The sequence below is a fragment of the Hemicordylus capensis genome, chromosome 10, assembly GCF_027244095.1.
Source record: "Hemicordylus capensis ecotype Gifberg chromosome 10, rHemCap1.1.pri, whole genome shotgun sequence".
Classification (NCBI taxonomy): domain Eukaryota; kingdom Metazoa; phylum Chordata; class Lepidosauria; order Squamata; family Cordylidae; genus Hemicordylus; species Hemicordylus capensis.
In genome coordinates, this window is record NC_069666.1 from 20,098,799 (window position 1) to 20,121,027 (window position 22,229).

Consider the following 22,229-nt stretch of genomic DNA (forward strand, 5'->3'; position numbering starts at 1 on the left):
TTACAGATGCTGGATGAAAACCTCGTGCATGTCGGAAAGAAATACTGTGACCGGAGACATCCCTCTGCCTGCTGCTGAGTCGTAAATTATGGACGGCTCATCGAGAGTGGTGGGTTTACAACAAATATAACCCTCAGGGACATATTTTTGGGTGGCACAGAGGGCTTCCTGGGGAAGGGCAGGACATCGAAAATTGCTGCTCTCCCACTGCCCTGGTGACATTGGTTGGTAAGTTCTGTAAGGGCTGCTCCCTCGCTTCACCTGTACATCCTTGCTCTATATGTCATAGGAACATAGGAAGCTGCCATATACTGAGTCAGACCATTGGTCTATCTAGATCAGTAGTGTCTTCACAGACTGGCAGCGGCTTCTCCAAGGTTGCAGGCAGGAATCTCTCTCTTAGTCCTATCTTGGAGATGCTGCCAGGGAGGGAACTTGAAACCTTCTGCTCTTCCCAGAGCGGCTCCATCCCCTGAGGGGAATATCTTGCAGTGCTCACACATCAAGTCTCCCATTCATATGCAACCAGGGCAGACCCTGCTTAACTATGGGGACAAGTCATGCTTGCTACAAGACCAGCTCTCCTCTCGGGATTTCTCGAATCTAGTGAGCGACCTGGCTTGTGGGGGATGCAGGTTGAACTTGGTGCTCAGTGGTGACTTCTTCTCTCGTGCTTTTTACAGATGCTGGATGAAAACCTCATGCATGTCGGAAAGAAATACTGTGACCGGAGACATCCCTCTGCCTGCTGCTGAGTCGTAAATTATGGACGGCTCATCGAGAGTGGTGGGTTTACAACAAATATAACCCTCAGGGACATATTTTTGGGTAGCACGGAGGGCTTCCTGGGGAAGGGCAGGACATCGAAAATTGCTGCTTTCCCACTGCCCTGGTGACGTTGGTTGGTAAGTTCTGTTAGGGCTGCTCCCTCGCTTCACCTGTGCATCCTTGCTCTATATGTCATAGGAACATAGGAAGCTGCCATATACTGAGTCAAACCATTGGTCTATCTAGATCAGTAGTGTCTTCACAGACTGGCAGCGGCTTCTCCAAGGTTGCAGGCAGGAATCTCTCTCAGCCCTATCTTGGAGATGCTGCCAGGGAGGGAACTTGAAACCTTCTGCTCTTCCCAGAGCGGCTCCATCCCCTGAGGGGACTATCTTGCAGTGCTCGCACATCGTCTCCCATTCAGATGCAACCAGGGCAGACCCTGCTTAGCTAAGGGGACAAGTCATGCTTGCTACCACAAGCCCAGCTCTCTTCCCTGATGCAGATATAATGTCAGCCATTATATCTGCATATGGCTCACCACTTATACGATCCTAAAGGACTCTTTAGCTAATGCAATCATTTTGCATGCAGGGATTCCTTCGTAAGTGTGTTTCCTGTCTTAAGGCAGCAATCTTATCCACCCTTACCTGGGAAGCAGTTCCTTTGAGATCAATGCAAGAAGTGAGTCACACCTAACCTGAATCTCATTGTTTTCCGTGTGCAGCCTGATCCTATGCATATTCACTTGGATGTGAATCTAACTAATTTCCACAAAAGTGTGTGTAGGGTTGACGTTTTGATGGGTGCTTTACAAAATATGATTCATGCTTTACAAAAATGGTGGGAAAGTGTTGGAGTGTGAAGTCGAACATAAGAACAGCCCTGCTGGATCAGGCCCAAGGCCTATCTGGCCCAGGATCTTGTTTCACACAGTGCTCACCAGATGCCTCTGAGAAGGACACAGGCAAGAGCAGCCCTCTCTCCTGCTCTTGCTCCCCAGCAACTGGTACTGAAAGTCATCTCGCCTGAGGCTAGAGGTAGCCTGTCCTCCATGAATTTGTCTAAGTCCCTTTTAAAGCCGACCAAGCTAGTGGCCATCACCACATCCTGTGGCAGAGAATTCCATAGATTAATTATGTGCTGAATTTCCTTTTGTTGGTCCTAAATTTCCAGATCTTCAGTTTCATGGGATGGCCTCTGGTTCTAGTGTTGTTAGAGAGGGAGAAAAAATTCTCTCTGTCCCTTCTCTCTACTCCATGCATAAATGTATACACCTCATTCATGTCTCCCCGTAGTCGCCTCTTCTCCAAACTAAAGGGCTACAGATGCTGTAGCCTTGCCTCCTTGTGTTTTTGCAAAGGAGTCGTAATTGTGTTGACTTCACACTCCCAAATCAAGTTGCAACTATCTTTGGCTGGATTGGGACCCTAAGGCTGCAATCTTATGCATTTGGGAGAATGAATGAATGAATGAATGAATGAATGAAGTAGGGCTTTTCTCCCAGTAAACCTTTGTTCGGATTAGGCAGACCACTGGATATTTTACCTTCCTTAGCGAAGAGGCAGTTCCCTGGGCAACAGCCCTAAAATGGTCCACCTTCTTAAGGATGTTGCACCATCTCCTTGCCCTCGGAGTTGTCCAAGGTACCAGGTGCTCCAGCATCCCTTGCTTAGACCCCAGCTTAGCTTGGGACATCTCTGTCGGAAATTCACTCTGTTTGTCTTTGACCTCACTGGAATGAAAACGGAGATTAGGAATCATTCCTGTTGGGGCCGGATTAAAGAGCTCCATTTTTAATATCTTCTTGTAAATCCTGGACCTTGGCACAAAGGCCCCCTTTCCTGAAAAGGCCCTTATCTTCAGAGGCAGCCATCCACTTAGGAACAGCTAATTGTTCCATGCAGGGTTACAGTTTCTGGATTATTGCTTCCTTGCAAGCAGCAAAGCACACACCAACTCCTTGGGGTTATTAAGACGCGGTGAAATCCGTCTCTGCTCACCCGGAGATTTCATCACTCACCAAAACAAGGAAACAGAGAACCGGAGTTGAGTGGCTGGAAGGTGATTGTTCTTTGCCTCTCTCCTCATATCTGCTCAGCCCGGCTTTGATTGCGGTTTGATACCCACTTTAATCTGCCTTGGGACGACTGCATTGCCACATTGGCACTGATTGTAAGCCGTTTAATTCATTTTGAAGGAGTTTGCCACTTGCAATAGCTTTAATGGGCACACCACTATTTCCTTGTGCCTGGAAATCCAGGCAGCTACCAGTGAGGTTAGTGCCCCCTGGTGGTTTCTGTGGAGCAATACCATCAGATTGTTTGCTTCGACCATGTCCGATACGGATGTGATTCCAGTCAGCTGGTTCAGGCAAATCGTTGCTTCGGTGCGTAGAATAGTGACAAGAGTGATTAGTGTGACATCAGAAGTCTGAATTCACGTGAGATGGTAGCTTGTCTTCTGTGAACCGGAAAATTGAAACTTTTCCCTGAATAATGGAGGGGAAGGGGTGATCTCATTACAAGTTTACAACAGAAGCTTTGCCTGCACATGGATCAGAATGAGATGGGAGAGCTCAGAGGTGAGAAAAAGGTGGGGGCGCATTTTTTTTCAACACTTCCTTGTGTTCAAAAAACCCTCCCTGCAAATAGAATTCTAGTATAGCAATGAACAGAGCCTCTTTCCCTGGCGTGCTAGATTTTTTGCATGGAGTGAGTTTGGTTTTGCTTTTACATGGGGGAACATTCACAACTGGCAAAGTGTGGGGGAGCCCCACCCTAGCAGCAGGGAAATGACTTGATTAGCAAGCCGGAGGTTGCCGGTTCGAATCTATAAATATAATAAATAATTCCAATACCCTACATGGGCTGGGAATCCCTAGCCCTAACCAGCTCCTGCCCTCCTATCCACCCTTCCCATACCCATAGGGCCCCCCTTTTGCTTGTAAAGGGGACTCCTTACCGGATTCTCCTTTGCAAGCACGCAGGACCGGGTCAACCCAGTTTGGCTCATTTCTAGTGCCTGAACCGCCAGCCAGTTCTAACAAAGTGGCTCACAGACCTGGCGGTTGAGTTCAACTTCCGTTCGACCTCAAAATGTACCACCCAGTGTAGTTCTGTGCACACCCCCTATCCTGGAGATACTGCTTGGTTATTGAACCTGCGACCTTTTGCATGCAAAGCAGATACTCTACCATTGAGCTATGGTCCTTTTCCCTAAAGAGTGCCGTCGAGTCAGTGTCAACTCCTGGCGACCACAGAGCCCCGTGGTTGTCTTTGGTAGAATACAGAAGGGGTTTCCCATCGCTGTCTCCTGCACAGTCTGAGATGATGCCTTTCAGCATCTTCCTATATCGCTGCTGCCCGATGTAGATGTTTCCTATAGTCTGAGAAACATACCAGCAGGGATTCAAATGGTACAGGTGGCCAAAAGACCTTGAGAACAGCCCTGCTGGATCAGGCCCAAGACCTATCTAGTCCAGCATCCTGTTTCCAACAGTGACTCACCAGATGCCTCTGATATGCCCACAGGCAAATGGGGAGGGCATGCCCTCTCTCCTGCAACTGGTTTTGAGAGGCTTCTTGCCTCTGGAACTGGCAGTGGCCTATAGCCACCAGACTAGTAGCCATCGATAGACCTGTCCTTCATGGATTTGTCTAAGCCCCACTTAAAGCCATCCAAGCTGGTGGCCATCACCACATCCCGTGGCAGAGAATTCCATAGGTTAACTATGCACTGGGTGAAAAAGTACTTCCTCTTGTTGGTCCTAAATTCCCCAACTCTAAATTCTAAATTCCTTTCTAAATCCCTAAATTCTAAATTCCTAAATTCCTTTCGTTTTCATGGGATGACCCTGGTTCTGGTGTGGTGAGAGAGGTAGAGAAATTTCTCCTTGTCCACTCTCTCCGCTCCACACATAATTGTATAGACCTCCATCATGCTTCCCTTAGTTGCCTTTTTTCTAAACCCAGATGCCTTCACCTAGCCTCAGAAGGAAGGTGCTCCAGGTCCCTGATCATCTGGGTTGCCCTCTTCTGCACCTTTTCCAGTTCTGCCGAGTTCTTAAGATACGGTGGCCCTCAAATCTGGGGGCCTGGTTTACGGACTGCCTTATTATCACTGAACTTTGTTTCTCTACTGGCATTTAAGCAAGGTCTCTGAGGCACCACAGAAGGAGGGTTAATTCTTGTACAAGGGCGACATCTACTGCCAATACTTAGAAGTCGCTGGAGGAGGAATCTACTATTGGCAAGTTATTTCTTCCGCACAAAACATACAACAATGGATCATATTTTTGACCTGAGATTTATATAAAATAAGCTGTACATTTTTTTTTTTCATTTCAGGGTCACTTGTGCTCATAGCTCACTTTCTCAGGTGTCCCAGAAGACTGTATAAGATATTTCCCAGGTCTTAAAGTTCCCTAGCTAAGATGTCCTCATGGGAGAGACCACAGGGTTCACTTTAATAGGTGTATAGAAGAGAGAGCTCCTAGAGATGCATTTAAAAAAAAAAACAGGGGTGGGCAAACTTGGCCCTCCAGCTGTTGTTGAACTACAACTCAGTCCCCAGTCAGTGGCCAATAGTGAGGGATGATGGGAGTTGTAGTTCAGCATTGGAAAGGCCAGATTTACCCATTCCTGCCCTACAGCCTGAAATGATTTTATTGTTTTATCTTTTTAAAAATAAAAAAAGCATTTATTCCAATCAGTTGATTTGCTTACTCCCAGTGAACAACTGGAAAAGCTGTCTAAAAGTAGGGAAAATAAGATACTAAATCATATGCAAGCCTGGCGCAAACGACTAGCTCCAGAGGCAGGACTATGTAAATTAGCTAGAAGCTTTTAAGAGCCTGGGAAGGATAGCCTTCAGTTTCAAATATCCAAGTCTAATAATGAAGCAAGAAGTCTGAATACAGCCAATCCCTTGAGAGATTGGAGGGTAGGGGCATAAAATAAGGTGTTCCTCCCCGTATATCAATGTTGCTGCATGGGTGGGTTGAGATGCCCTCAAATCCAGCAGCAGGAAGAAGCCTTCACAGTAAGGAACCAATGCTCCTTTCTCTGCTGCTGGAAGAGGACATCCCATGTGAGACATGCCACAGCCTAGAAGACTCAGGTGGGGACACCCCAGTCTACTAAGGAGGAAGGACCAGTTGCAACACTCTTCAGCCAAAGGATGCAAGAGCGAAGCAATTAAGAGTCCTATGGATAATGAAAGCCAGGCATTGTTTGATTCCCGGTTTGGAGGCTACACGCTGTCAATTCCAGAAAGGTCTTTGTGCTCTAGAGTCCTTGTCCTGGGATCTAAAGGAGGATCTGAAGGGACAAAAGGACTGAAAAGGTCTCTTATAATGCCACCTATCCTCCTTACAAGGTAGGCAGGGCCTTCTTGTTATCCTTTATCTCAATAAGAACCTCTTTGAGCACTTCATCCCCCAAAAGGTTTTGAACCGATATAGGGGACTGAAGCCAAATTGGATCTTGATGTAGCATCTACTTGCCAGTGCTTTAACTGTAGACTATGCCTTGCCACCACAGAGGATGTCTCCTGTCTGTGGCTTCCAGCGGCATCTGGTGGGCCACTGTGCGAAACAGGATGCTGGACTAGATGGGCCTTGGGCCTGATCCAGCAGGGCTGTTCTTATGTTCTTAGGATGCTGTGGAGCAGGCAGAAAAGCGAATTGAGTCTAATACAGCATCAAAGGTTCGTGCCTTCTGAATCTTCAACAGGATCTGTTTAGGACACATTGGTTCAGTAGGTGGATTTTGTAGGAGTTTGTCCACCCACAGGAGGGGAATTCTAGTAGCAGCAGAGGAGCGTATTGCCAAGGAGGAAGACTCGTGCAAACTTCTGAGTGCTGCTTCAGTTTTTTAAATCAGAAGTGTCTTTGAATGAGTTTTCCCCATCCTTTGGAAGTACTGCTCCAGACAGAAGGGCTACAACGGGAGCATCAGTGGGGGGGCACCTTAAGCAGTTCCTTAGCTTCAGGAGGCATCGAATAAAATTTGTTGGCAACCAGACAGTATTTTCTGTTCTATACCACAGCTAACCAGTCCTGCTTTACCGTATCAGCAAAAAAACTCCGGAAAAGGAGTATTCTTGTCCATGGGTTTTCATTTTGAAAATACCAATGCCCTTGAAACTTAACTGTTTGGCCTGGCCTTTCAGGGTTTTTAATTTGTTGTAAATTGTTTTTAACTGCTGTAAATGTTTAGCTTGGTTCTCCGGGGTTTTTAACGGCTTAAGTGTGTTTAAATTGTGAATTGGTTTTATGCTGTTTTTATAGTTCTGTTTTTGTTAATTGATTTTTTAATTGTTTTATTTTGATGTAAAGCAATTTTTGGAAGGGCAGTATAGAAAACAAACAAACAAACAAACAAACATGCATGCCCCTTTAGGAGTGGGCTGTTTCTCTTGTGAGGGGACTAACTGCAACCCTAGTGTGGAAACAGCCTTGTTCAGAAAAGGGGTGGAGTCCTCTTGACATAAATCACCTTTGGGAACTAGTGAGATAGTCACTGGCTTGGTCACCTGACCATTCCCCATCCTCCTTAGAATCATGCCGTTTATCTGCATTGCACTTTCCAGGCACAAAGCCAGCCACTCTTAGCCCCGATTTCCCATCGACCCCTCTTGGGCTTGCTCCCTTGTCAGCTGTATAGGCCCTGGGTGGAGACCAGGCCCACTATGGGCAGGCACAGTTGGACTAGACAGGAGGGAAGGCCCTGAGGGAGAGACTGAAGCCGGAGCCTCCGCTGAAATACAGTGCTCTGAAGCCACGGTGGAGAGCATCCCTCCTGTCTAAAGGGGATAGGAATCAGTCCTAGGTTGAGATCGCTGGCTCAGATCACTCCCGAATCCACAAGGCGGGAGGCCTGAGGAACCATCTTTAGGATCGGAGAGTCCAGGAGCTCCCAGCGGTGACAAGGACCTCATGATGCTCAGCACCCTGGAGGGCCTTTTGGGCAGGAAAGCAGCAGGAGTCTTGCCCTTAGGGACAAGAGCATTCCTGATTGTTGGTCACTAGAAGCTGCATCTTCTTGATGTAGCTCTTACATTTTATTTATTTATTCATTCATTCATTCAAATTTGGATTCACATAAAACAGATTAAAAATAAAACCTTTAAACAATGTAAAAATGAAGTAATAGAGAGTAATGAGGAGCAAGAAATAAGCTTTTTTTTTTAATTGAGAGAATAATGAGGGTACAAAAGTCAAGAGAGTTAAAGGCATAAATAAGAAAAGCATAGGCCTTCGAACAGGAAAAAGAGAAGGCTGTCTCTAGAGCTGGATTGCAGGACTAAAGAAACAGGTGTGTGTGTCTGTGTGTTTCATTCCCCTTGTCACCTGCCCTGGAACTTTGTCAACACAGCATTTTTACCTGCCACCTTGCTCACACAATCTTTTGGGGAAATCCATTTGTTGCTGATGAAGGCAGAAGCCAAAACAGTCAACTAAAATCAGTCACCTTTACATATTTGATGCATTCGCGATGGGCGCTGCTGCACTTGGGGATTGCCCAGTACCCATGAGGCAGTGAAGCACCATCACCTAACGGCACTCGCACTGCACAGCCAGTAGTGAAGAACAGACAGGCACTAGCCATAGCTTAATGCACTCTTGTACACAGAGGGGTTCAAAGCAAGTCCAGAAGTCTTTCGGCATCAATGTTTGCAAAGAAGGAGCTGGGAAGCTGATCTCTGAGCAGAGAAACTGCAAGCAGGAAGGCAACCGCAGAGGTGCTATGAGATGCAGCCATGTCGGTAAGCAAAGCAGTAGTTGGAAGAGGCACGGAATGAAAGCTCTGAAGCCTCGATTCGGAAAAGATGTCTCCTTCCTACTGCTGCCGACACGTGTTCAGCCCATGGGTGTAGCTGCTGGAAATGGCAGAGAGTCACTGAAAGAAAACAGACCACAGTGAGGCTTCTCACCTAGCAGACCTCAAGGGTGCAGGCAAAATAAGACTGTAAGGAGAGCATTGGGGGACCAGAACAAAGGTTCATTTAGACCATGGATTCTCAATATGGGGTCCCCAGATGTTATTGGACTTCAACTCCCATAATCCCCAACCAAAGGCTGGGGATTATGGGAGCTGAAGTCCAATAACATTTGGGGACCCAACGTTGAGATTCCCTGATTTAGACCAGTGTAGCAGGACGGGCTTTTTATTTGATATTGTATAGTCCTGAGAGCGCTTTTTGGTGGAAGGGTGAAATGTAACCTTTGTTCCCCAGCAATTGGTTTTCAGAGGCTGCAGGACGTGGAGGCCTGTTTCTTTCGCTATCATGCGTCATGACCATTGATGGAGAGATCCTCTATGAAGCTGCCCAAGCACCTTGTAAAGCCATCTAAGCTAGTGGCCATCACCACATCCAGGGGCAGTGAGCCCCATATTGTGTCAGGAGAGTTGGTCTTGCGGTAGCAAGCATGAATTGTCCCCTTTCCTAAGCAGGGTTTGCCCAGGTTTGCATTTGAATGGGAGACTACATGTGTGAGCAATGTAAGATATTTCCCGTAAGAAATGAAGCCGCTCTGGGAAGAGCTCCTGCCTGCTTGCATGCAGAAGATTCCAAGTTCCCTCCCTGGCAGCATCTCCAAGATGGGGCAGAGAGAGATCCCTGCCTGCAACCTTGAAGAAGCCGCTGCCAGTCTGTGTAGACAATACTGAGCTAGATGGATCAATGGTCTGTCTCGGTATAAGGTAGCTGCCTATCTTCCTATGACATGGCTGAGAAAAGAGGGTGAGATGCCTTCTGCTGCCCCCTACTGGTTCACCTGTCTCCTGTTACGATGAATATACGATGAAGCCGAGAGCTTTGGCATAAGCTCCCTGCTGAAATAAGAGCATCTCCTTCTCTGTTTGTTTTCAGGAGGAACCTCAAGACTCTCCTGTTTTCTCATTTATTTCTCATTTATTTAATTAGAATTAATTTTAATAATGTTAACAACTTGTTTTAATAATTATTTTATTCTACTGTTTTTAATTGTCATGTATTTTAATTTTGTGACTTTTAAAATATTTCAAATTTTGTACACGGCCTAGAGATTTACATATCAGGCGGTATAAAAATACGATAAATAAATAAATATTCAATCAATATCTTTATTATGGTCCAAAACCAGCATAATATGATGCATATTAATATACTGCTTTTCAACCAAAGTCCCCAAAGCGGTTTACATAGATATAAAGAAAGAAAGAAAAGAAAAGGGCTCCCTGTCCCCAAAGGGCTCACAATCAAAAAAAAGAAACACAAGATAGATACCAGCAACAGCCACTGGAGGGATGCTGTGCTGCGGATGGAGAGGGCCAGTTGCTCTCCCCTTGCTAAATATAAGAGAATCACCACTTTTAAAAGCTGCCTCTTTGCTCCTTTAGCAGGGGGTTGAACCCGTTGCTACTGCTTGAAAACAGAGAAGGCGGGGCAGCCTTTTCCAGGTGCAAAGATGTCTGGGTCTGCCACTGTCTCATCTCTCATCTGTCCCACTCTGGCCTGCCCTCCACACTTCTTTAAAACCATCCCATAATAGTCCCCCAGCAGTCAGCCCAGGAGGCACCGAGATTATACCTCTTGAAATATATTAGTGGTATATTGCCCTGCTTGCTGCTGGAACCATCTGTGCAACCAAGACCGTTTTAAAGACGGCCACTAATGATATGGGCCATCTTTGTACTCACCACAGGGTCGTCATCCGTCTCCTCGGAACTGCTGATCACAATGCTGGCTACTTCTGCAAGGAGATGGAAAAGACAGCCCGCGTCACAAGCATGCAAGTGTGCAAGTCTGATCACTAATCTGAGAATTTAATTCACAATTAATTGTGACTCCATTAATTCTCAATTAATCAATCGTCAATTCATCAATTTGCACAATCTACAGATTAATGAGATTATTTATCTTTTATTAGATTTTTATACCGCCTCGCCCAGATGGCTCTAGGCAGTTCAGAAATATAAACACAGATAAAAGCAAAATAAATAACTCATATGAGTAGAATTAAAACGGGTTTAAAATCATTTCAGTACTCACTGAAGGCCGGACTAAAAAGAGATATTTTTAGGACTCCTTTAAATTCTTAACCCTGTAACACCCTCAGGGAACGCATTCCAGAGCCCGGGAGCAGCTACAGAGAAGGCCAGATGCCAGGCAAGCTGAAGGCAGCCAGAGACGGACCTCTCCCAATTACTTTAATGTGTGGTGGGGATCATACTGAAGAAGGTGCTCTCCCAGGTAATTAACATTAATTAAACAATGACACAATTAATTAATTGTCCTCCATTCACAATTAATTGTAAATTGTGATAAGGGATCTTGGGTACATTGTGTATGTTTTAATTATATTAGTATATACGAATACAACAAATATTTATATACCACTTTTCAACAAGAAGTCCCCAAAGCGGAACAGTTTATAAATAAATAAAATGGCTCCCAGTCCCCAAAGGGCACCGGCAGCAGCTACTGGAGGGATGCTGTGCTGGGGATGGATAGGGCCAGTTGCTCTCCCCCTGTTAAAGAAAGAGAATCACCACTTTTTAAAAGGTGCCTCTTTGCTCAGTTAGCAGGGATTCTAACTGGGGTTAGCAACCTCAACAAGATAGACACCAGCAACAGCCACTGGAGTGATGCTGTGCTATTGGATGAATAGGGTTTATCTGTGTTTGAAAGCTAAATAATGTTCACACAAGACCCACTGCACTGCAGCATGGGCTTGCTTTTAAGATCCCACTCCTCCTCTTCCTACCGGATTCACAGATCTCAGGCGGCGAATTCTCCAGGAGCTCGACTGAGTTAGCAGTTCCTCTCTGCTCTCTCTGTGGGGTTAATCTGTGGGTACCAGGATTGGGAGAGCTTGCTCTGACATTCTGGGTGTGTCTGCTGGAGGTTTCCCCACCATCACAGTCATGGTCTTCAAGCTTCATAAGTTTAGAAAAGGTCTGTATGGACTTTACAGCCTGGCTCAGTGGACGCTTCACTGGAGAGATAATTGAAGGGACCTACAAAGCAAAAGCAGACATTTGATGTTGGGAGACGGAGGCTTAAGTCAATGCAGAGGGAGGCTTAAGTCAATGCAGAGGGAGGCTTAAGTCAGTGCAGAGGGAGGCTTAAGTCAATGCAGAGGGAGGCTTAAGTCAGTGCAGAGGGAGGCTTGTCAGTGCAGAGGGAGGCTTAAGCCAATGAAGACTCTTACAGTAAAAAGAAATGAAGACCCTATCGATACATAGTAACCATAGAGAAAGCGGTGGCCAGGCCAGTCGGCGGCCAGGGAGAAAAAACAGCGGCCAGGTCAGCAGGCGGGCGGGGAGAGAAAGCGGCGGCCAGGCCAGTGAGCAGGTGGAGAGAGAAAGCGGCAGCCAGGCCGGCTGGAGAGCAGGTGGGGAGAAAAAGCAGCGGCCAGGCTGGTAGGAGAAGTCGGCGGCCAAGCCAGCGGGGGTGTGTGTGTGAGAAAGGGGTGGCCAGGCCAGCAGGAGAGAAAGAAGAAGGGGGGCCGAGAACGAGGGAGAACTAGAGGCTGAGATGCTCTATGCCCGGGCCAGCCAGTTGCATCTATTTTATTAATGTTGTGAACCACCCCGAGCAGTAGTGGACTGGAGGGGCAGGGTGTAAGTATTTTTAATAAATAATGTCTGTCTCCACCATGAAGTCCAGTGATGCAACACAGCGGGGACAGGTAGGGACACAGTCCTGGTCTTTTGTTTCCCCTCCAGGGACTCAGCAGAGACCCAGAGCCCTCAGCTTCCTAAATGGAAATCATGTGGTGCTCTCCCTGTTATAGCAGTTTGTTACAGCACTGGATATCGGAATATATTATGTATTATTATTAATTCATTCAATTTTTATACCACCCTTCCAAAGCTGGCTCAGGGCGGTTTACAAATAAAACAAAGACAGTTAAAATCAATCAACAATTAAAAATATAAAATACCATAAAACAATTAAACAATACAACACTTTAAAACCCTGAAAAACAAGTACATTAAAAATGCTTTAAAATTAAAAAAATTAAAAATTAAAAAACCCTGGAAGGCCAGACCAAACAGATAGATCTTAAGGGCTCTCCTAAAAACCAATAAAGACTTCAATTACGGAATTACAAATTATATAGTAGATTTCATGACCATTCTTCCCCGCTTCTGTTCCAAGGAGTATCCTCGACCCTTTATTATATTTATTTATTTACTGAATTTCTATACCGCCTAATATCGAAATCTCTAGGCAGTTAACCTTTGTGGTTAACAACCCAGATTGCTCTCCTGGGTGCATAATTGCATCATGTTCAGGTTCTGTAGGATTAGGAAACTATCCTGGATTTCTTGGGAAGGAACCCCCTGAATTACTGCATCTACTTAAGTGGGGTGTAAGGCCATTGAGGTGGGCGTGGCTGTCAGGGTGGGTGTAGCCATGGGGGCTGTCATGAAGAGCACCAGCACTTCTGAATTTGTGACTACACCACTGATGAAGTTGTCATGTATATATGACAGCCTGTTGGGAACTTATACTTTATCCCAGTCGGGACCATCGCCCAACAAAGCAAACGCCTCCAGTCCTAGGCTATATGCTAGGCCAAGGATGGTTCCAACAAGTGAAAAATGAAAAGGAAAGGGATTCGTGTCTCCCCTAAAGTCAATGCAGAGGGAGGGTTAAGCCAATGAAGATTCTTACAATACAAAGAAAAGACGACGCTATTGGTACATAGTAACCCTGGATATATATATAGATGGGTACACAAATAAAGGGATTGGAATTGTGATGAGGAATTTTTGATACCTTTTATTGATAATAACAAAAGCAAAATGTAGTCACTGACATTAAGCCAAGGCACACACTTGAATAGAAGTATTCCATTTCAAAGAAACAGTAAAGGTAAAAGTAGGCCACCGAGTCGGTGTTGATTCCTGGTGACCACAGAGCCCTGTGGTTGTCTTTGGTAGAATACAGGAGGGGTTGACCATTGCCGCCTCCCAAGCAGTATGAGATGATGCCTTTCAGCATCTTCCTATATTGGTGCTGCCCAATATAGGTGTTTCGCATAGTCCGGGAAACATACCAACGGGGATTCGAACCAGCAACCTCTGGCTTGCTAGTCAAGTTATTTCCCTACTGTGCCATTAGGTGGCTTAAAGATACAGTAAGGTAAAGTGTTCTGTCGAGTCGATTTCGACTCGATTTTTAGGGAATGAATGCCATTTCAGGAGGAGGAGGAGGAAAAAGAGATTTGGGTGTAATCAGCATACTGTTAACAACCTGCACCAAAGCTCTTGACAGCCTCACCCAGTGGTTTCATGTAGATATTTAAAAGCATTGGTGACGGAATGGAGCCCTGAGAGACTCCATATAATAGCTCTCGTTTCAAAGAGCAACCGTCACCAAGTTCCACTATCTGGAATCTGCCTGAGAGACAGGAGCGGACCCTCTGCAAAGCAGTGCCTCCCCATTTATGCAACCTCTGGTTACACCCCATTTCTGGAATAGCCTCCCCAGTGAGGTGAGGTTCGCCTGGCTTCATCACTTTGTTCTTTCTGCCAGGTGAAGACATTTTTGTTCCCTCAGGCCTTTTATATGTTAAGTTTTGATTTTCAAATTTGATTTTTAACTGATTTTAAAGAGTTTTTAAATTGCTTTGTATTGTGTTTGGTCTTTTCTCCCCCCACCCCGCATTTTTTGGGTCTGTTATGATTTAATGTGTTGAGTGTTTTTATATCACGTTTTAATGTTGAGTTGTGAGCCGCCCAGAAAACGATTTGTCATGGGTTGTTGGCTAACAAATAAAGTTGTATTATTAATTATATATATTCCCTCTTATGTGCACCCGTCGCTAATCCCATTCATGGCAGCTCTCGCAAGAGTTCGTGAGCAAGCTGCCGGCAGGAGAAGAGGAAAGCAACAGCAAGGCAGGAAACAACAGCGGCGGGTGGGGGACGGGACAAAGCAGCAGCAGCGGGGGCGGGTGTGAGAAGGCAGCAGGGGAAGAAAACAGCAAGGGTGGGTGGGCAAGAAAACAGCGGCGGCAGGCAGGAGGGACGGCAGGGGAAGAAACGGTGGCGGCAGGCCAGCTGAGAAAGAAATCGGCATCCGTGGTGGCAGCGGGCGGGCGGGCAAAACTAAATGCTCAGATGCTCTGTGATGCCCAGTGGCCCAGCTAGTTGTTGTTGTTATTCCCAGCAACAATTTAGTGTGGCTGGGGGTGATGGGAGTTGTAGTTCAACAACATCTGGAGTGTGTCACAGGTTGGGAACGCCTGCTTTAGCCCATTCCGTTTTTCTCCTAAGAAAAGGGGAGCACAGAAAGAACTGGGGGGGTGGGGGTGGGGGGCTGTGGAAGAAGAGACAGCTGGAGAAGCAAGCCCATCATCACTAGCAGAGCACTCACAAATCCTTGGGGCGTCTTTCCAACCATGAGGGTGTACATGGGCAGAGATGTTGATGTCCCCTGAGCCCCTGGCCGATGTGTCTCAGCATGGCCAACTGCCTGCATGCAAACATTAGAAAAGGAGAGATTGTTTAACTTTATTAATCTTAATAATAAAGAGAGATTAAAGGGAGGAGAGCTGGTCTAAGGGAGGAGAGCTGGACTTGTGATAGCATGTTTGACCCTTTTTCTAATCAGGGTCCACCCTGGTTGCATTTGTATGGGAGACCACATGTGAGCACTGCAGATATTCCCCTCAGGGGATCGAGCTGCTCTGGGAAGAGGATCTAGGTTCTAAGTTCCCTCCCTGGCATAGGGCTGAGAGAGATTCCTGCCTGCAACGTTGGAGAAGCCACTGCCAGTCTGGGTGGATGGACCAAGGGCTGGATGGACCAAGGGTCTGACTCAGTATACAGCAGCTGCCTGTGTAAAGCGTCTTTGACCCTTAAGAGCTGCTTTTGCTTGCCTCAGATGCAAATTCAGTGGGCAGGCTCCAGAGACAGGCTTTTTGCGGGACAGCACTTTCTTTCTGGAACTCCTTCCCCAGGCATCTCCACTAAACCAGAGGTTCTCACACTTGGGTGGCCAGATGTTGATGGACGACAACTCCCATCAGCCCAAGAGGCAGTGGCCACAAAGCCACAGCATCCTTCCCTCTCTGTGAGGTGCACAAACTGTCCTTGAGGACATTCCTTTCTCCAACTCACCGAATTGCCCACTGGAGGGGCCAGGCCAGCAACAGACGGTGGACAGCACATTCCATCTGCAAGGAGAAAAAGAGAACGGACAACTCTAGTTTGTGTCAAAGGGGCCTGTAAGAGTGCCCATGGAAGTCAAGGCAAATTTCATGGCTTCTCCCTCCCCGCAACTTTGTAAGGTAGTTGAGATTGAGACAAAAGTACAGACGTTATGCGGTACGAGTGTACACTTGTACATAATTAGAGAGGACACTGGACTATACCTGTGTACAGATCTGTACCTTTGTACACCGTACACCCATTGTACGAGTAGGGAACATAATGTCTGAATGGACCTACAGTGGCTGACCCAGTTAACATTGTGGCTGAGTGGGGATCTGAACCTGGGTCTCCCCAGTTGAGGTCTAATCCTCTAACCATTGTACGACACTGTCTGTTCAACACCGATGGTCACAGGTAGCACAAGCTGGTGGAGGAGGAGGACCACAGCCAACCGGAATACTTTGGGATACACAATGAGTAATAATCATAAAACACTCTGAGGTCATTTACACAATCAAAAACTGTGTTCTACCTGGGTTTGGGAGATGTGTGTGCTCTCAGTTTTCAGTTGTGTGGAAGCAAGGTCGGAGGAAAACCTGGGTAGCTTTTCCTCCTACCTTGCTTCCACACAATCACTTCTACCCAGCTTTTCTTCCACACACACGCAGCTCCCAAACCCAGGTACCACGCCGTTTTTGATGGCGTACATGACCTCATTTTGCACTGCAAGACTGAGCTGAAGCTATGACTTCCGGGTCATCTTTGCCCAGGTGCTGATGTGCAAAGCCCACGGCAATTAGGGGGCACACTGATGCGTTAGCAACTCACATAATCAGTGCAATTTGCTTCCAAGATGCAGAGCTAATTATGGTCTGCACTGAAGAGGCATGCAGCAACTGAGGAGAGCTGGTCCGGTGGGAACAAGCATGAATTGTCCCCTTCGCTAAGCAAGGTCTATTCTGGCTTGCATTTGGATGGCGACTGCATGTGACCACTGCCTGCTCATCCTTTACAGGATGGGGCCGTAGCTCAGTGGTAGAGCATCTGCTTTGCATGCAGAAGGTCCCAGGACATCTCCCTGGTGGCAGCTCCAGGTAGGGCTGAGAGAGACTCCTGCCTGAAACCTCAGAGAGCCACTAGGAGGCTATACAGACAGGGCTTCTGCCCCAAATCTCCTCCGGAAGAGAGTGTGTGTGCATTCACACACCAGCCAAACTTACCCCAAAGTCCCTTTGAGATCTTTGGACCCACTCCAAACACAAATTGGGCTTTGTGATGCAAATTCTAGCTTATCTCGATGTAGTTCCAGATTTTTACAATGCTGGTCTTAAGCTACTTTTTCTGAAAACGTCGGAGCAAATAGGGAGAGGCACTGACGTAGAATCATTAGCATGATAAGAGGGATACTCTCTTTAGAAATGCAGATATAGCTCTCTAGTAATCTCTCCCCCACCCACACCCACACCCCCGGCTCACTGGTTAGAAGGAAAACACAGAGGCATGCCATGTGAAAGTAAAGTGTGTTGTCGAGTCGATGTCGACTCCTGGCGACCACAGAGCCCTGTGGTTGTCTTTGGTAGAATACAGGAGGGGTTTACCATTGCGTCTTCCCGCACAGTATGAGATGATGCCTTTCAGCATCTTCCTAGATCACTGCTGCCCGATATAGGTGTTTCTCATAGTCTGGGGGACATACCAACAGGGATTCGAACCGGCAACCTCTGGCTTGCTAGTCAAGTCATTTCCCCACTGCGCCATTAGGTGGCTTAAAGATACAGTAAGGTAAAGTGTGCCGTCAAGTCAATTTTGACTCCTGGTGCCCACAGAGCCCTGTGGTTCTTTGGTCGAATACAGGAGGGGTTGACCATTGCCTCCTCCTGCGCAGTATGAGATGATGCCTTTCAGCATCTTCCCCGATCGCTGCTGCCCGATACAGTACCAGCTCAGTATTGTCTATACGAAAAGGTAAAGTGTGCCGTTGAGTCGGTGTCGACTCTTCTAGCAGGGATTCGAACAGGCAACCTCTGGCTTGGTAGTCAAGCCATTTCCCCACTGTGCCATTAGGTGGCCTATGCCATGTGACTTGCATTAAAAGCAAACCCGAGAGCAAAGGGGAGGGGCTGCTTCCCTCAATGGCACGAGTGGGATTCGAAGTGGCTTCGCTCAACATTTAGCCCGCAGCATGAACCCAGGTGCGAATAGCTCCCAGGCAAAGCCACCTAATGGCGCAGCGGGGAAATGACTTGATAGAGGTTGCCAGTTCGAATCCCCACTGGTAGGTTCCCCAGACTATGGGGAACACCTTTATCGGTTTTTATTTTGTTGTAAACCGCCCTGAGCCATTTTTCGAAGGGTAGTATATAAATCAAATAAATAAAATAAATGCCAGGCTAAAGGCCCTTCAGATAGGAAGTGAACTTCTGTACCTGCAGTTCAACATAGCACAGTGAATGAATGTACCTGTGCACAGATCTGTATTTGTGTACTCTGTACACTCATCGTATGAGCATTGAGCATAACATATGAATGGGCCTAGAGTGCCCAAACAGCCACAGATAAACACATGCCTCCAGGAGGTTCCTGCTTAATCCCTCTCTGTGAGGAGAGCTGGTCTTGTGGCAGTAAGCATGATTGGTCCCCTTTGCTAAGCAGGGTCCACCTTGGTTGCAATTGAATGGGAGACTAGAAGTGTGAGCACTGTAAGATATTCCCCATAGGGGATGGAGCTGCTCTGGGAAGAGCACCTGAGGTTCCAAGTTCCCTCTCTGGCATCTCCCAGATAGGGCTGAGAGAGACTCTGGAAACATAGGAACATCGGATGCTGCCATATACTGAGTCAGACCATAGGTCCATCTCGCTCAGTATTGTCTACACAGAATGGCAGTGGTTTTCTCCAAGGTTGCAGGCGGGAATCTCTCTCAGCCCTTATCTTAGAGATGCCAGGGAGGGAACTTGGGACCTTCTGTATGCAGGTGCCTTTCCCAGAGCAGCCCATAAGGGGAATATCTCACAGTGCTCACACATGTAGTCTCCCATTCAAATGCAACCAGGGCAGACCCTGCTTAGCAAAGGCCACAATTCATGCTTGTTGCCACAAGACCAGCTTTCCTCCCATGAAACCTTGCCTGCATCCTTGGAGAGGCCGCTGCCAGTCTGTGTAGATGGACCCAGTGTCTGACTCGGTATATGGCAGCTTCCTATGGTGGTGCCTTCTCTTGCCCAAGGAGCCACCGTCCACACAGAGACTCATCAAGAAACTAGATTTAAAAAAAAAAAAACAACTAAAAAAAAATTCTTTTCACCTTTCTGTTCCATCACTCTTTTAAACAGAACTTGCAGCTGGTCTTTGACCTTTGAGAAGTTCCCCATCGGGACCTGGGCACCTGTCATGGGCGGTCTCTCTTTTCTGAGCTCTTCCAGGGACTCCTTGATGAAGGGATGCATGTCCATCACCTCTTGGTCCGATGCAAAGAGATGCATCTTCTCCACCAACCGCTCACTGGACTCCAGCCGCTTGATGACGCACTGCAGGTTCTCCTGCTCTCCATCCACATCCTTCTTCTGCTGCTGGAGCTGCTTGTCCACTTCCCCCAAGAACTCCTCCTCTTTCTGCTGGATGTACTGGACCATCTCTTCCACTTTCCGCTTGATCAGCGCTCTGGTTTCGTCGCGCACCTTCTCCATCTGTTGCTTTCTCTCCTGGCATGAGTGGTGGGCCTTCTCGTAGCCCTTCTTCTTCTCCATGAGCTCAGCATTCAGTTTCCCCAGCTCCTCCTTCCGGTGCTCAATTTCCACCCGGATATCGCAGTAGAGCCTGGAATGTTCATTATCGAGCAAGGCACAGGAGCAACACAGAGGTTTACAGCACCCGCGGCAATAGATGCTGTCAATAAAAAACAGGCTATAAAGGAAGGAAGTGGTGTCCTTTGATCTTTAATTCACATCAACACCTATTCTTGAACCATCTCTCTGGGAAGGGAGGGAGGGAGAAGGAGAGCATGGGGACAGGAAAACCAAAGAAATCTGTAGGAGTCCATGGAAATCTGCAGAGACAGCTCCTCTGCACAGTTTTCTTATAAATCAGGGGTTCCTAACTTTGGGTCCTCGGATGTTGTAGGCCTTTGGCCACTGTGGCTGAGGATGATGGGAGTTGTAGTCAAACAAGATCTGGGGACCCCAAAGTTGAGAATCCCTGGGTTACATGAATCCAATTTAAAATATTCTATTTTATTTGAAATTTATATATTTTATAGTCATTCCTATATATGTGTGTGTGTGTGTACACACACACACACATCTATATCATTATTCAAGTTCAATGATCCTTTTATCTGGATTTGGATTGTGTATATGATTAATGACCGTAAGAAACTGAATGGAACATTCTGATCAACTCAATAGGTGATCCCACTTAGATTTACATGAATCCCCATATTTACATGAATCCAAGACCAGGGTTTTTTCCAAGTTATTTGATGTTACAAATTGGGGGGTTGCTCTTAAATTCAGATCCCTCTTTTTTTCACAGGTAAAGCAAAGCAAAGCAAAGAGTGTGCCATTGAGTCGGTGTTGACTCCTGGTGCCCACAGAGCCCTGTGGTTGTCTTTGGTGGAATACAGGAGGGGTTTACCATTGCTTCCTCCTGTACAGTATGAGATGATGCCTTTCAACATCTTTCCTATATCGCTGCTGCCCGATATAGGTGTTTCCCATAGTCTGGGAAACATACCAGCGGGGATTTGAACCAGCAACCTCTGGCTTGCTAGTCAAGTCACAGAACCTGTATTTGACCTCTGTGTTTTTAAAAGGATAGTCACTTTCTATTTGGATATTATTATTATTATTATTATTATTATTATTATTATTATTATTTACACAGTTAGACAGGTGTTATTGACTGGTTTGTTTTATCCAGACATCCAGTCCTTCCCAAGGACCTGGGATGCCTGAATTTTATTGTCAATGTTGTTGCTGTTGTTATAGATATCGTCACAGAATATAGGCTGTTCCCAGTAAAGTAAACCCCTGCTAACTTGGCAAAGAGGCATCTTTTAATGTGGTGATTCTCTTTATTTAGCAGGGGGAGAGTAACTGGCCCTATCTACCCCAGCACAGTACTTCCAGTGACTGTTGCTGGTGTCTATCTTATGTTTCTTTTTTAGATTGTGAGCCCTTTGGGGACAGGGAGCCATCTTATTTGCTTGTTATTTCTCTGTGTAAACCGCCCTGAGCCATTTTTGGAAGGGCGGTATAGAAATCAAATGATGATGATAATAATAATAATAATAATAATAATAATAATAATAATAATACACAAAAGCTCGTATATAAGATCAGTGGACCTGTAAAAAAAGAAAGCAGTACATCACCTAAATGGAAGATTAGACTAGAAAATAAAATCTCCAGGCTTAGATCAGATGCTAGTAAATTGAAAGATATGAAAGACAAGAAGCTGAAGAATGAAAACACCAAACAGTACCTGATCCAAAAATACCACCTGGATTCAAGAAGAATTAGAGAAGTCCTGGAAATAATAAAGCAGCAAATTACAGCAGTGTCAAAGAAGATTAGCAGATACAAAGCCAGAATTACACAACACAGGCAGAATCTCAAATTCCAGTCGAATCAGAGACGTTTCTACCAAAGTATAGAAGGAGAAACTGCAAGAAACGTAGAAACACCAAATAAAGAAGAAACAGTGCAATTCTGGGGAAAATTATGGGACAATCCAATAGATTATAATAAAAAAGCAGGCTGGATGAAAGAGGTCAAAAAATGTAACCAACAAATGCAAGATCTAATAATAACACCAGAATTAATAAGTGAAAGAGCAAAGAAAATTAAAAATTGGACTGCGCCAGGCGACGATGAACTGCATGGCTTTTGGCTTAAACACCTAACAAGCCTTCATAAACAACTATCAAAACAGTTCAATCACATTTTGCAAGGAGATGATATTGAACAATGGCTAACAACTGGGAAAACTCATCTCATCATGAAACACCCAGCAAAAGGTGCAGTTCCAAGTAATTATAGACCGATAACCTGCCTGCCAACCATGTTCAAATTATTAACTGGAATAATAGCAGATGAAGTGATGCGACACTTATTAACTAACAAACAGCTTCCAGTTGAACAGAAAGGAAATTGCCCGAACACCAGAGGCACAAAAGACCAGCTGCTGATTGACAAAATGATTTTAGAAAATTGCAAGAGAAGAAAAACCAATCTAAGTGTTGCATGGATTGACTACAAGAAAGCCTTCGATTCATTGCCTCACACATGGATACTAAAATGTTTAGA

The 22,229-nt window shown here is 46.0% G+C and overlaps 1 protein-coding gene and 1 long non-coding RNA gene across 4 annotated transcripts in view; one reads left to right on the top strand and one right to left on the bottom strand.

The window, feature by feature from the left end:
* Positions 1-19,386, top strand: LOC128335182 (uncharacterized). The gene is made up of 4 exons (XR_008311534.1): positions 1-109; positions 684-786; positions 10,874-11,007; positions 19,257-19,386. It is a non-coding gene; the product is annotated as an uncharacterized LOC128335182 (long non-coding RNA).
* LOC128335181 (protein PML-like) overlaps positions 7,933-22,229 on the bottom strand; it is a 24,528-nt gene continuing 10,231 nt past the window's right edge. For 2 of the 3 annotated variants that reach the window (XM_053273126.1, XM_053273125.1), the window contains exons 3-8: positions 19,229-19,809; positions 15,894-15,949; positions 15,148-15,246; positions 11,522-11,774; positions 10,455-10,507; positions 7,933-8,672 (exon numbers count right to left, since the gene is read on the bottom strand). In XM_053273126.1, coding sequence (XP_053129101.1) covers positions 8,670-8,672; positions 10,455-10,507; positions 11,522-11,774; positions 15,148-15,246; positions 15,894-15,949; positions 19,229-19,809 — 1,045 coding nt within the window. In that variant the 3' untranslated portion in view covers positions 7,933-8,669. The remainder of the gene's footprint in view (positions 8,673-10,454; positions 10,508-11,521; positions 11,775-15,147; positions 15,247-15,893; positions 15,950-19,228; positions 19,810-22,229) is intronic. The other variant, XM_053273127.1, reaches the window with a different exon arrangement.